The sequence below is a fragment of the Salmo salar genome, chromosome ssa21 (assembly GCF_905237065.1).
Source record: "Salmo salar chromosome ssa21, Ssal_v3.1, whole genome shotgun sequence".
In the NCBI taxonomy this organism is placed as follows: Eukaryota; Metazoa; Chordata; class Actinopteri; order Salmoniformes; family Salmonidae; genus Salmo; species Salmo salar.
The window spans coordinates 58,869,444-58,884,914 of record NC_059462.1 but is presented as its reverse complement, the minus strand read 5'-3'; the positions used below and the strand labels follow the sequence as shown (position 1 = coordinate 58,884,914).

The following is a 15,471-nucleotide window of genomic DNA, read 5'->3' as shown; positions in this document are numbered from 1 at the left end:
TCTACTGTAGCTGCCTCCTGTATAGTTTTCTACTGTAGCTGCCTCCTGTATAGTAGTCTACTGTAGCGGCCTCCTGTATAGTATTCTACTGTAGCTGCCTCCTGTCCTGTATAGTAGTCTACTGTAGCTGCCTCCTGTATAGTATTCTACTGTAGCTGCCTCCTGTCCTGTATAGTATTCTACTGTAGCTGCCTACTGTAAAGTATTCTACTGTAGCTGCCTCCTGTATAGTATTCTACTGTAGCTGCCTCCTGTATAGTATTCTATGTAGCTGCCTCCTGTATATTATTCTACTGTAGCTGCCTCCTGTCCTGTATAGTATTCTACTGTAGCTGCCTCCTGTATAGTATTCTACTGTAGCTGCCTCCTGTCCTGTATAGTAGTCTACTGTAGCTGCCTCCTGTATAGTATTCTACTGTAGCTGCCTCCTGTATAGTATTCTACTGTAGCTGCCTCCTGTCCTGTATAGTATTCTACTGTAGCTGCCTCCTGTATAGTAGTCTACTGTAGCTGCCTCCTGTATAGTATTCTACTGTAGCTGCCTACTGTATAGTATTCTACTGTAGCTGCCTCCTTATAGTATTCTACTGTACCTGCCTCCTGTATAGTAGTCTACGGTAGCTGCCTCCTGTATAGTATTCTACTGTAGCTGCCTCCTGTCCTGTATAGTATTCTACTGTAGCTGCCTCCTGTCCTGTATAGTATTCTACTGTAGCTGCCTCCTGTATAGTATGCTACTGTAGCTGCCTCCTGTATAGTATTCTACTGTAGCTGCCTCCTGTATAGTAGTCTACTGTAGCTGCCTCCTGTATAGTATTCTATGTAGCTGCCTCCTGTATAGTATTCTACTGTAGCTGCCTCCTGTATAGTATTCTACTGTAGCTGCATCCTGTCCTGTATAGTAGTCTACTGTAGCTTCCTCCTGTATAGTATTCTACTGTAGCTGCCTCCTGTCCTGTATAGTATTCTACTGTAGCTGCCTCCTGTATAGTAGTCTACTGTAGCTGCTTCCTGTCCTGTATAGTATTCTACTGTAGCTGCCTCCTGTATAGTAGTCTACTGTAGCTGCCTCCTGTCCTGTATAGTAGTCTACTGTAGCTGCCTCCTGTATAGTATTCTACTGTAGCTGCCTCCTGTCCTGTATAGTAGTCTACTGTAGCTGCCTCCTTATAGTATTCTACTGTAGCTGCCTCCTGTATAGTATTCTACTGTAGCTGCATCCTGTCCTGTATAATATTCTACTGTAGCTGCCTCCTGTATAGTAGTCTACTGTAGCTGCCTCCTGTATAGTAGTCTACTGTAGCTGCCTCCTGTATAGTTTTCTACTGTAGCTGCCTCCTGTATAGTAGTCTACGGTAGCGGCCTCCTGTATAGTATTCTACTGTAGCTGCCTCCTGTCCTGTATAGTATTCTACTGTAGCTGCCTCCTGTATAGTAGTCTACGGTAGCGGCCTCCTGTATAGTATTCTACTGTAGCTGCCTCCTGTCCTGTATAGTATTCTACTGTAGCTGCCTCCTGTATAGTATTCTATGTAGCTGCCTCCTGTAAAGTATTCTACTGTAGCTGCCTCCTGTATAGTAGTCTACTGTAGCTGCCTCCTGTCCTGTATAGTATTCTACTGTAGCTGCCTCCTGTATAGTATTCTACTGTAGCTGCCTCCTGTCCTGTATAGCAGTCTACTGTAGCTGCCTCCTGTATAGTATTCTACTGTAGCTGCCTCCTGTATAGAATTCTACTGTAGCTGCCTCCTGTCCTGTATAGTATTCTACTGTAGCTGCCTCCTGTATAGTAGTCTACTGTAGCTGCCTCCTGTATAGTATTCTACTGTAGCCGCCTCCTGTATAGTAGTCTACTGTAGCTGCCTCCTGTATAGTATTCTACTGTAGATGCCTCCTGTATTGTATTCTTCTGTAGCTGCTTCCTGTCCTGTATAGTATTCTACTGTAGCTGCCTCCTGTCCTGTATAGTATTCTACTGTAGCTGCCTCCTGTATAGTAGTCTACTGTAGCTGCCTCCTGTATAGTATTCTACTGTAGCTGCCTCCTGTCCTGTATCGTAGTCCACTGTAGCTGCCTCCTGTCCTGTATAGTAGTCTACTGTAGCTGCCTCCTGTATAGTATTCTACTGTAGCTGCCTCCTGTCCTGTATAGTAGTCTACTGTAGCTGCCTCCTGTATAGTATTCTACTGTAGCTGCCTCCTGTATAGTATTCTACTGTAGCTGCCTCCTGTCCTGTATAGTATTCTACTGTAGCTGCCTCCTGTATAGTAGTCTACTGTAGCTGCCTCCTGTCCTGTATAGTATTCTACTGTAGCTGCCTCCTGTATAGTATTCTACTGTAGCTGCCTCCTGTCCTGTATAGTATTCTACTGTAGCTGCCTCCTGTATAGTATTCTACTGTAGCTGGCTCCTGTATAGTATTCTACTGTAGCTGCCTCCTGTATAGTATTCTACTGTAGCTGCTTCCTGTCCTGTATAGTATTCTACTGTAGCTGCCTCCTGTCCTGTATAGTATTCTACTGTAGCTGCCTCCTGTATAGTATTCTACTGTAGCTGCCTCCTGTATAGTATTCTACTGTAGCTGCCTCCTGTCCTGTATAGTAGTCCACTGTAGCTGCCTCCTGTCCTGTATAGTATTCTACTGTAGCTGCCTCCTGTATAGTATTCTATGTAGCTGCCTCCTGTATAGTATTCTACTGTAGGTGCCTCCTGTATAGTAGTCTACTGTAGCTGCCTCCTGTATAGTATTCTACTGTAACTGCCTCCTGTCCTGTATAGTATTCTACTGTAGCTGCCTCCTGTATAGGATTCTACTGTAGCTGCCTCCTGTATAGTATTCTAATGTAGCTGCCTCCTGTATAGTATTCTACTGTAGCTGCCTCCTGTATAGTATTCTACTGTAGCTGCCTCCTGTCCTGTATAGTAGTCTACTGTAGCGGCCTCCTGTATAGTAGTCTACTGTAGCTGCCTCCTGTATAGTATTCTACTGTAGCTGCCTCCTGTATAGTATTCTACTGTAGCTGCCTCCTGTATAGTATTCTATGTAGCTGCCTCCTGTATAGTATTCTACTGTAGCTGCCTCCTGTATAGTAGTCTACGGTAGCTGCCTCCTGTATAGTATTCTACTGTAGCTGCCTCCTGTCCTGTATAGTATTCTACTGTAGCTGCCTCCTGTCCTGTATAGTATTCTACTGTAGCTGCCTCCTGTATAGTGTTCTACTGTAGCAGCCTCCTGTATAGTATTCTACTGTAGCTGCCTCCTGTATAGTAGTCTACTGTAGCTGCCTCCTGTATAGTATTCTATGTAGCTGCCTCCTGTATAGTATTCTACTGTAGCTGCCTCCTGTATAGTAGTCTACTGTAGCTGCCTCCTGTCCTGTATATTATTCTACTGTAGCTGCCTCCTGTATAGTATTCTACTGTAGCTGCCTCCTGTCCTGTATAGTAGTCTACTGTAGCTGCCTCCTGTATAGTAGTCTACTGTAGCTGCCTCCTGTATAGTATTCTACTGTAGCTGCCTCCTGTCCTGTATAGTATTCTACTGTAGCTGCCTCCTGTATAGTAGTCTACTGTAGCTGCCTCCTGTATAGTAGTCTACTGTAGCTGCCTCCTGTATAGTATTCTACTGTAGCTGCCTCCTGTCCTGTATAGTAGTCCACTGTAGCTGCCTCCTGTCCTGTATAGTATTCTACTGTAGCTGCCTCCTGTATAGTATTCTACTGTAGCTGCCTCCTGTATAGTAGTCTACTGTAGCTGCCTCCTGTATAGTATTCTACTGTAACTGCCTCCTGTCCTGTATAGTATTCTACTGTAGCTGCCTCCTGTATAGGATTCTACTGTAGCTGCCTCCTGTATAGTATTCTACTGTAGCTGCCTCCTGTATAGTATTCTACTGTAGCTGCCTCCTGTATAGTATTCTACTGTAGCTGCCTCCTGTCCTGTATAGTATTCTACTGTAGCTGCCTCCTGTATAGTAGTCTACTGTAGCTGCCTCCTGTATAGTATTCTACTGTAGCTGCCTCCTGTATAGTATTCTACTGTAGCTGCCTCCTGTATAGTATTCTACTGTAGCTGCCTCCTGTATAGTATTCTACTGTAGCTGCCTCCTGTCCTGTATAGTAGTCTACTGTAGCTGCCTCCTGTCCTGTATAGTATTCTACTGTAGGTGCCTCCTGTATAGTATTCTACTGTAGCTGCCTCCTGTATAGTATTCTACTGTAGCTGCCTCCTGTATAGTTGTCTACTGTAGCTGCCTCCTGTATAGTATTCTACTGTAACTGCCTCCTGTCCTGTATAGTATTCTACTGTAGCTGCCTCCTGTATAGGATTCTACTGTAGCTGCCTCCTGTATAGTATTCTACTGTAGCTGCCTCCTGTATAGTATTCTACTGTAGCTGCCTCCTGTATAGTATTCTACTGTAGCTGCCTCCTGTCCTGTATAGTATTCTACTGTAGCTGCCTCCTGTATAGTAGTCTACTGTAGCTGCCTCCTGTATAGTATTCTACTGTAGCTGCCTCCTGTATAGTATTCTACTGTAGCTGCCTCCTGTCCTGTATAGTATTCTACTGTAGCTGCCTCCTGTATAGTATTCTACTGTAGCTGCCTCCTGTCCTGTATAGTATTATACTGTAGCTGCCTCCTGTATAGTATTCTACTGTAGCTGCCTCCTGTACAGTATTCTACTGTAGCTGCCTCCTGTACAGTATTCTACTGTAGCTGCCTTCCTGTATAGTATTCTACTGTAGCTGCCTGTCCTGTATAGTATTCTACTGTAGCTGCCTCCTGTACAGTAGTCTACTGTAGCCGCCTCCTGTATAGTATTCTATGTAGCTGCCTCCTATATAGTATTCTACTGTAGCTGCCTCCTGTCCTGTATAATAGTCTACTGTAGCTGCCTCCTGTATAGTATTCTACTGTAGCTGGCTCCTGTATAGTATTCTACTGTAGCTGCCTCCTGTATAGTATTCTACTGTAGCTGCCTCCTGTATAGTATTCTACTGTAGCTGCCTCCTGTCCTGTATAGTAGTCTACTATAGCTTCCTCCTGTATAGTAGTCTACTGTAGCTGCCTCCTTATTATATTCTACTGTAGCTGCCTCCTGTCCTGTATAGTAGTCTACTGTAGCTGCCTCCTGTATAGTAGGCTACTGTAGCTGCCTCCTGTATAGTATTCTACTGTAGCTGCCTCCTGTATAGTATTCTACTGTAGCTGCCTCCTGTCCTGAATTGTAGTCTACTGTAGCTGCCTCCTGTATAGTAGTCTACTGTAGCTGCCTCCTGTATAGTATTCTACTGTAGCTGCCTCCTGTATAGTATTCTACTGTAGCTGCCTCCTGTCCTGTATAGTATTCTACTGTAGCTGCCTCCTGTATAGTAGTCTACTGTAGCTGCCTCCTGTATAGTATTCTACTGTAGCTGCCTCCTGTATAGTATTCTACTGTAGCTGCCTCCTGTATAGTAGTCTACTGTACCCGCCTCCTGTATAGTATTCTACTGTAGCTGCCTCCTGTATAGTAGTCTACTGTAACTGCCTCCTGTCCTGTATAGTAGTCTACTGTAACTGCCTCCTGTATAGTATTCTACTGTAGCTGCCTCCTGTATAGTATTCTACTGTAGCTGCCTCCTGTATAGTAGTCTACTGTAGCTGCCTCCTGTATAGTATTCTACTGTAGCTGCCTCCTGTATAGTAGTCTACTGTAGCTGCTTCATGTAATTATACTGTCGAGTAGTGGTATAACACTTCTAGTTCAATCTACGTTATTATAATCAGCATTATCCTGTATAGAACTGTAGCTGCTTGGTGTGAATCCAGCATTATCCTGTATAGAACTGTAGCTGCTTGGTGTGATTCTACCATTATCCTGTATAGAACTGTAGCTGCTTGGTGTGATTCTACCATTATCCTGTATAGAACTGTAGCTGCTTGGTGTGATTCTACCATTATCCTGTATAGAACTGTAGCTGCTTGGTGTGATTCTACCATTATCCTGTATAGAACTGTAGCTGCTTGGTGTGATTCTACCATTATCCTGTATAGAACTGTAGCTGCTTGGTGTGATTCCAGCATTATCCTGTATAGAACTGTAGCTGCTTGGTGTGAATCCAGCATTATCCTGTATAGAACTGTAGCTGCTTGGTGTGATTCTAGCATTATCCTGTATAGAACTGTAGCTGCTTGGTGTGATTCTACCATTATCCTGTATAGAACTGTAGCTGCTTGGTGTGATTCTACCATTATCCTGTATAGAACTGTAGCTGCTTGGTGTGATTCCAGCATTATCCTGTATAGAACTGTAGCTGCTTGGTGTGATTCTACCATTATCCTGTATAGAACTGTAGCTGCTTGGTGTGATATCCAGCATTATCCTGTATAGAACTGTAGCTGCTTGGTGTGATTCCAGCATTATCCTGTATAGAACTGTAGCTGCTTGGTGTGATTCCAGCATTATCCTGTATAGAACTGTAGCTGCTTGGTGTGATTCTACCATTATCCTGTATAGAACTGTAGCTGCTTGGTGTGATTCCAGCATTATCCTGTATAGAACTGTAGCTGCTTGGTGTGATTCCAGCTTTACGCAGCATCACCACCACCAGTCTAGCTGTAGTGACATCACTGATGCAGAGCTGAGAGCTCAGCTGGGGGAACAGTAGCGGACTGCAGAAGCTCTCCTCTCTCTCCGGGCCCCAGCCGACACTGAGCTGCTTCCCTGCCTAGCTGCTTCCCTTCCTCTCTCTCCGGATGGGGGAGTCTCTGCTGCTAGCGCCCAGCTTGGCTCAGACTCTGGCCGTCAGCGCAGCTAAAACCTCGAAGCTCTCTCTCTCTTCGTCCAACCAGCGCTCCCTTGCCGCCTGGATCAAAGACAACATCAGGAAGAAGGAGTGTTGCTTCTACGTGGACGGTGACAGGTAAAGTAGGCTACAGTACACTGGGTTAGAGGACAATACTGTACTGTACTATGCACTGGGTGATAGTGATGGGGGAAAAAAATCTATACAGTTATGTATCAGGATATGATTTCTGACACTATATGGTATCGAGTTGTTTGAGAATATCGCAATATTATTTTTGAACTGGCTGGCTATATCTGCACCAAAACTCCAGTAGCTCGTTCTCCATCTTATTTTTTAAAAAGGGAGGCCATTTTTTTTTTTACAATGTTATTTCCATGACAAACTAATGTGCTCATGGCTCTCTTGTCCTTCTGCAGCAGACATTTGGTGAGCAATATGTTTGGAACATCGAATCACAGTATCCAATCACAATACATATACAATGGTTGTATGTACAGTGGCCTTCAGAAGGTATTCACACCCTTTGACCTTTTCCACATTTTGTTGTTACAGCCTGAATTTAAAATAGATTACATTTAGATTTTTTTGTCACTGGTCTACACACAATACACCAAAATGTCAAAGTGGAATTATGTTTTTAGAAATATTTACAAATGAATAAAAAAATGAAAAGTTTAAATGTCTTGAAATGTCAGTATTCAAGCCCTTTGTTTTATAGCAAGCCGAAATGTATTCAGAAGTAAACATGTGTTTAACAAGTCACATAATTGCATGGACTCACTCTGTGTGCAATAATAGTGTTTAACATGAATTTTGAATGACTACCTCATCTCTGTACCCAAAACATACAATTATCTGGAAGGTCCCTCAGTCCAGTAGTGAATTTCAAATACAGATTCAACCACAAAGACCAGGGAGGTTTTCCAATGCCTCGCAAAGAAGGGCACCTATTGTTAGATGGGTAAAAAAAGGGGGATATTGAATATCCCTTTGAGCATGGTGAAGTTATTAATGACACTTTGGATGGTGCATCAATACAGCCAGTCACTACAAAGATACAGGCGTCCTTCCTAACTCAGTTGCCGGAGAGGAAGGAAACCGCTCAGGGATTTCACCATGAGGCCAATGGTGACTTTAAAACAGTTGAGTTGAATTGCTGTGATAGGAGAAAACTGAGGATGGATCAACAACATTGCAGTTACTCCACAATACTAACCTAAACGACAGAGTAAAAAGAAGGAAACATGTACAGAATAAAAAATATTCCAAAACATGCATCCTGTTTGCAATAAGGCACTAAAGTAAAACTGCAAACAATGTGGCAAAGCAATTCACTTTTTCTCCTGAATACAAAGTGTTATGTTTGGGGCAAATTCAATACAACACATTACTGAGTACCACTCTCCACTTGTGACTGTCGTGTCTTTGGCTATGCCGGATTAAGTGACATGACATGCTATTCTATAAAATCCTTTCTCTGTAATTAATATTACCTGATTAAGTTAATCATGTAAATGTAATAAACTAGAAAGTCGGGGCACCACGAAAGAGTGTTTATAGAGCTGTTATCTTCCGATTAAACTCTTAAAGACCTAGTAATATTTTACATCAATAGCAGTCAATATTAATCGTCACCTTATTTCAGTCTCATCTGAAGGTTGTAAATTCTTGGCTATCTTCACGAACCTGTCACGCCCTGACCAGGTGAACTCGGGTATATTGGGTCAGGGTGTGTCATGTTAGGTATTTTTCATTGGTTTGTGTTTGGTTTGCGTTTTAGCCTTGTGTTGGCTCTAGGTGGGTTATTTCTATGTTGGGTTCTGTCGATTCCCAATCAAAGACAGCTGTCGCTAATTGTCTCTGATTGGGATCACATTTAAGTTGCTGTTTTCCCCACGCTGTTTGTGGGGTGTTGTCTCTTTGTTTGAGCACGTAACGTATCTGCATTTTTCTTGATTTTTGTGTACATGTTTAATTCCAGTGTATTGAATAAACATGTGTTCGCTCCCAGCTGCGTTTTGGTCCGCTTCCTCGTCACCAGGCGACGAACGTTACAGAACCCTGGCTAACAAGTTGAATCAGCAATACAAAATTGGGTTTAATTATTTATTTACTAAATACCTAACTAATCACACAGAATTACATATACACAGAATGCAAATTATGTCATACAGAAAACATCCCTGGTGGACGGAGCCTGTATGATGGCTGATTACACAAAGGAAAGGGGGTTGGGCTTGAATGAAAGCGCGGGAAGACTGAGGAACAAAGCTGTGCTATCGTAAATACAGTATCTTATGCATTCTAAATTACCGCCCATTTGGCGAAGGAAAATGCTATAAATATTTACTCTGAGCTGCGCTTCGGTAGGTTGGTCATAGATGCTGGTCGTGTTGGCCAACAGAGATCTTCCTGTCCTCGGAAGAATGTCTCTGGTGGTAAATTGGATACGTTGTAGTATCTTCGGTGTGTGTTAGACTGGATCCGTCGTCTGTCCTTTCCTAGCCCACGTTTACAGCTGCTGTTGCTAACTCAACGGCTAGGAGGTCTCACTTCTTTAGTGAATAAGAGTTCAGAGTTCATGCCATTCACAACCAAAGCTCACGCTGAGGTTGGCTTAGTTCTATAGTTGACATGTTAGTCCTTTTTAACGTATGGACCGTCGTCCTATCGTCCTCGGAACAGGAGGTTACATTTTCGTCAAGGGCTTATATAGTAGAGGGAGAGAAGGTGTCACGACTCCCGCCGAAGTCGACCCCTCTCCTTGTTCGGGCGGCGTTCGGCGGTCGACGTCACCGGCTTACTAGGTGCCACCGATCGATGTTTCACTGTTCGTTTGGCTTTTGTCTTTATTGTGTACACCTGTTTTGATTTTCCCTAATTATGTTTATTATTTAAACCTTTGCATTTCCTGTTTGTCTTGTCGGTAATTTTTTCCTGTTGTGTGTGAACGGAGGTGTTTTCTCCGCGATATGTATTGTCCTTGGAGAAGACTTATTGATTATTTAAGTAAACACATTTGTTTACATTGATCCCTGTGTCCTGCGCCTGACTCCTCTGCTTCTCCTAAATATAATATATATATATATATATATATATATATATATATATAATATAATCTTGACAGAAGGGTGTGTTTCATAGTTTATAACCCATGTCTCTTCACAGGGGCGGGCCACTGATTGAGCAGGGCTCTAACCTTATGAAAACCCAATTCTCTCATTTGGAAGCTAAAATTACATTTAATCTTTTCACCAATAGTTTCATATTCAAACATTTAAATTGCACAACAATTCCATGTGAATCTGATAACTAGAATGTGTAGACTTTCCCAGATACAGTTTATGTCGTCCTGTCATCAGTCATAATGTCTCAGATGACAACCGAACTGACATCATATTCATTAAGTACCAACGCATATTTTCAACTGGTTCTATTACCGAAATATGGTTCCTTTCCCCCCACTTGTTTGATGTTCCCAGACTCTCTATGTTTAACAAAGGCTCTTCAAGAGTCCTTCAGTAGGGTCAGAGAGAGAGGGGAAGGGAGAAAGGTATTTATGGGGGGGGGGTCATAAACCTTACCCACAGGCCAACGGCATGACATTTTTTATTTTTTTATTTTTTTATTTCACCTTTATTTAGCCAGGTAGGCAAGTTGAGAACAAGTTCTCATTTACAACTGCGACCTGGCCAAGATAAAGCAAAGCAGTTCGACAACATACAAAAACACATGGAGTAAAACAACATACAATCAATGATAAAAAAAGAAAAAAACATGATTTAAATCTGCCAAAAAATCTACGGCCTGAAAATGGTTGTCTAGCAATGATCAACAATCAATTTGACAGAGCATGAAGAAGAAGGGGCAAATGTTGCACAATCCAGGTGTCCAAAGCTCTTAGAGACCTCCCCAGAAAGACACAGCTATAATCGCTGCCAAATGTGATTGTAACATATATTGACTCTGGAGGTTGAATACTTATCTAATCAAGATGATAGTGTTTATGTTTCATAAATGTTTTACAAATGATAAAAATGTCCTTCCACTTTGACTTTACAGTCTTTTTTTGTAGATTGTTGACAAAAAAATACAATTAAATCTTTTTTAATCCCACTTCGTAACAAAACAAATACTTTTTGGAAAAAGTTAATGGGTGTGAATACTTTCTGAAGGCACAGTGGAATCATGAGAATCACATACATATCGTATCGTGAGGTATGCTGGGTTAGAGGATTATACTGAATACTGGGTTAGGGGATTATACTGTATACTGGGTTAGGGCATTATACTGTATACTGGGTTAGAGGATTATACTGTACACTGGGTTAGAGGATTATACTGTACACTGGGTTAGAGGATTATACTGTACTGTACACTGGGTTAGAGGATTATACTGTACACTGGGTTAGAGGATTATACTGTACACTGGGTTAGAGGATTATACTGTACACTGGGTTAGAGGATTATACTGTACACTGGGTTAGAGGATTATACTGTACACTGGGTTAGAGGATTATACTGTACACTGGGTTAGAGGATTATACTGTACACTGGGTTAGAGGGAATACTGTACTGTACACTGGGTTAGAGGATTATACTGTACACTGGGTTAGAGGGTTATACTGTACACTGGGTTAGAGGATTATACTGTACACTGGGTTAGAGGATTATACTGTACACTGGGTTAGAGGATTATACTGTACTGTACACTGGGTTAGAGGATTATACTGTATACTGGGTTAGGGGATTATACTGTACACAGGGTTAGAGGGTTATACTGAACTGTACACAGGGTTAGAGGATTATACTGTACACTGGGTTAGAGGATTATACTGTACACTGGGTTAGAGGATTATACTGTACACTGGGTTAGAGGATTATACTGTACTGTACACTGGGTTAGAGGATTATACTGTATACTGGGTTAGAGGATTATACTGTATACTGGGTTAGAGGATTATACTGTACTGTACACTGGGTTAGAGGATTATACTGTACACTGGGTTAGGGGATTGTACTGTACACTGGGTTAGAGGATTATTGAAAGATTATTGGAATCTGTGTGGGTAGCTGGGGCAGGAATTCCTTTAACAACGAAGTGGCATCTTTACTGGGTATTTTGTATGTGCTGCATAACAAAGGAAACAGAATAACATGCACATTATCCAATCAAACTCAAATCATAACAATCATTCTAATTATTAACGTAATTAAGTAATTCATCAATTCAGTTCAATAGGAATTCAATATGAATCATGATGGAGTCATTTAGGATCATAACCATTCATGAGAATGATAATGCAAATAAATTGATCAGTTATCAATTATTCAATAATCTCAATCAGTTTGATATCAGGATTTATCAATTCAGCAAACAATTACGCTTCATATTTCATCCTTCCAGGTGTGTCTTCACATGTACATGTCATTTCTTTACATTTTAACCATATATCAATGGCATAATTGGCCTGTAATGATCTGTAGGGGCGTGATCATTGTCCATTGATATAACACAATAGGTTTGAAGCGGGCGCTCCAAGCCGCAATAACTATAAACAATAACTGATGTCTGACATTTCCACCTGACCTAATTAAAGTGCTCGTGCTGCGCAAGTTAAAGGGCGATTCCACTAACTCCATGGGCCATTCTACAGCCACCCCGGAATGTGTTCAATTCCACACTCCTCAAAAGGCTCATCGCTCCACGTCCTCTGTCATCTCAGGGAGAGGAATTAGTTAGGAAACTGGCCAGTTTCTTTACCTGAATCTCCACTGATCTAGCACGACTGTCTGTCCCAGGCATGGTCTTGGTAATATGGCCCATCGGCCAGGAAGCTCGAGGCAGTTAAGGGTCCACTATCATTACTACTTGGCCAGTGTCCAGGCTGGCCATTTCTCTCTGCCATTTCCCTCTGTGTTGTAGGCTTGGTAGGTAATCACGAATGAATCGGGCCCAGGAATGGTCAGCCAAGATCTGGCTATGCCGCCACTGGAATCTGCCTATGAGGTTGGTTTCAGCATACATAGCTTGAGGAAGTGAGGCATCTCATCCAGAGCAGGTTCGATGTGACCGGATCTGGGTCAGCGATGTCTGAAGAGAGATATCCCAAGGGTTTGGAGTTCAGTATCCTTTCCACCTTTATCAGGACGGTCTGCAAGACAGTTTCAGTGACAGTTTGGTCCCTCAGGACAACTCGTAAGGCCGTCTTCACAGATTTGATCTCTGGCTCCCATGTTCCTCCAAAATGAGGAGCTCCTGGAGTGATGAATTTGAAGGAGATTTGGTGGTCCATCAGTTGATCCTGGAGCATTGGTTCCATTGCTTGGAAGGCTTCCTCCAACCTGGCTTCTTCTGCCTTGAAGTTTGTGCCCCTGTCAGCCAGGACCTCGTAGGGTTTCCCCCGTTGGGAGATAAACCGCCATAGGGCCGTGAGGAAGGCTTCAGTATCCAAACTCTCCAGTAGGCCCAGGTGGACACATCTAGTTGTCAAGCACTGGAATAGATTGCCTCAGCGCTTCTCTACTTGACGACCTAGCTTGATCGTAAAGGGGCCCAAAGCCATCTACTCCTGTTGACCAAAAGGGGGGTTTGAGGAAGCGCAAGCAAGCAGGGGGCAAATCTGCCATTTTGGGCACAGTTGCTCCGACCGCCATCTCTGACATTCTATGCAGGCGTATTGGTGGGGGTTCCTCATCCTCCAGGTATACAGTACTTCCGCCTCATCTCCCATAGTCTCTCTCTGGCCCTGGGTGGAGAAGCCTCTCATCATAACTCTTGATGAGGAGGCTGGTAATAAGGAGTCTGGAGTCAAGAATAATTGGATGGATAGCATCGGGATCCAAGATTTCTTCTTGGTGTAGCCTCCCTCTGACTCTGATCACTCGGAGTATTTGGTCGTACTCTGGAACAAGAGAGAGAAGACGGCTGTCCTTCGCCACTTCCTTACCTGCTTTCAGAGCTTTTAGCTCCTCAGGGAAGCTGACTGATTGTGCATGCTGGAGGAGTAGTGTCTCTGCCACCATCTGAGGTCTGGTTGGTGGCGGTGATCAGATCCTGCAGTGTTTGGGATTGGGCTAGGTCAGGGAGAGCTGTTGTTGGCTCCGTGCCATGAGCATACTCTGCTCCTTCGGTGCTTGGAGAATTACATCATGCAACACTGTGAGATGGATTTCCTTACAGCGATGGGTTTCCTCAATGTGCAGGTCTCCGTTTTATGGCAACGGGCACACTTGTAACATCGCTGACCTAAAGTTATCCAGGCCTTCAATTGGGGTCGCGTGAGCTTCTGTACCTTGGGGCACGAGCCAAAGAAGTGCCCCTTATTATTGCAGTATACTCCTCTGAGCCATTGTACACCGCAGTGTAATTGTAGAAAAGGCCAATCTCAGCAACAGTCTCTGGCGTAAGAAAGGAGTGTGAACGGAAGGAGGGTCATAAAAGGCTGAATCCCACTAAAATCTCACTTAAATAGTGAAGCCGGGGAGGAACCCAGAAGGGAGGAAGCCGGAAGGGAGGAACCCAGAAGGGAGGAACCCGGAAGGGAGGAACCCGGAAGGGAGGAACCCAGAAGGGAGGAACCCGGAAGGGAGGAAGCCGGAAGGGAGGAAGCCGGAAGGGAGGAAGCCGGAAGGGAGGAAGCCGGAAGGGAGGAACCCGGAAGGGAGGAAGCCGGAAGGGAGGAAGCCGGAAGGGAGGAAGCCGGAAGGGAGGAACCCGGAAGGGAGGAAGCCGGAAGGGAGGAACCCAGGAGGGAGGAACCCAGAAGGGAGGAACCCAGGAAGAAGACCTCTCTCAAGAGCAAGAACATCAAATTCCAGCCCTACTGCGCCTATTGCATAGTACATTGGGTTAGATGATTCTACTTTTCTGTACACTGGGTTAGAGGATTAAACTGTACTATATTTGTATTTATTATGGATCCCCATTAGTTCCTGTCAAGGCAGCAGCTACTTTTCCTGGGGTTTATTATGGATCCCCATTAGTTCCTGTCAAGGCAGCAGCTACTCTTCCTGGGGTTTATTATGGATCCCCATTAGTTCCTGCCAAGGCAGCAACTACTCTTCCTGGGGTTTATTATGGATCCCCATTAGTTCCTGTCAAAGCAGCAGCTACTCTTCCTGGGGTCAGGCAAAATTAAGGCAGTTATACAATTTTAAAACCATTACAATACATTATTTACAGAATTCACGACACACTGTGCCCTCAGGCCCATACTCCACTACCACATATCTGCAACACAAAATCCATGTGTACGTGTGTGTATTGTCGTGGAAATTCTAATCAAGTAAGGGAGAAGAGACTTTCAATTTCCAAGATGGCGTAGCAGTGCAGACGTGGTTTGTCGTCCTCTCGTTTACTTTTTGTATTTTTTCATCTTTTTTGTGTATATTTCAATTTATTTTCAATCTCTCTCTATTTTTTAATTAAATATACCTTCCGGTAACACGCCTCACTCAATGTGACACGGATCTGCTATTTCTTTTAGAATTTATAGCCATCAGAAGCTAACCAGCTAATTACCTACTAGCTATTTAGTCATTGTTAGCCACTGCTAGCGGCCTTTACCTTCTGCACAGGCACCAACCATTTTTTTAGCCTGGATAATACCAACCAGCCTCGGACTGTTTTTCTCCACTACAACGCCGGATTCCTGCCGTAAACCCTGGACCATTACT

The 15,471-nt window shown here is 43.4% G+C and overlaps 1 protein-coding gene across 1 annotated transcript in view; it reads left to right on the top strand.

Annotated features, from left to right (window-relative positions):
* Positions 1–6,632: 6,632 nt before the first annotated feature.
* trpm2 (transient receptor potential cation channel, subfamily M, member 2) overlaps positions 6,633–15,471 on the top strand; it is a 72,365-nt gene continuing 63,526 nt past the window's right edge. The window contains exon 1 of the mRNA XM_045704947.1: positions 6,633–6,906. Coding sequence (XP_045560903.1) covers positions 6,740–6,906 — 167 coding nt within the window. The 5' untranslated portion in view covers positions 6,633–6,739. The remainder of the gene's footprint in view (positions 6,907–15,471) is intronic.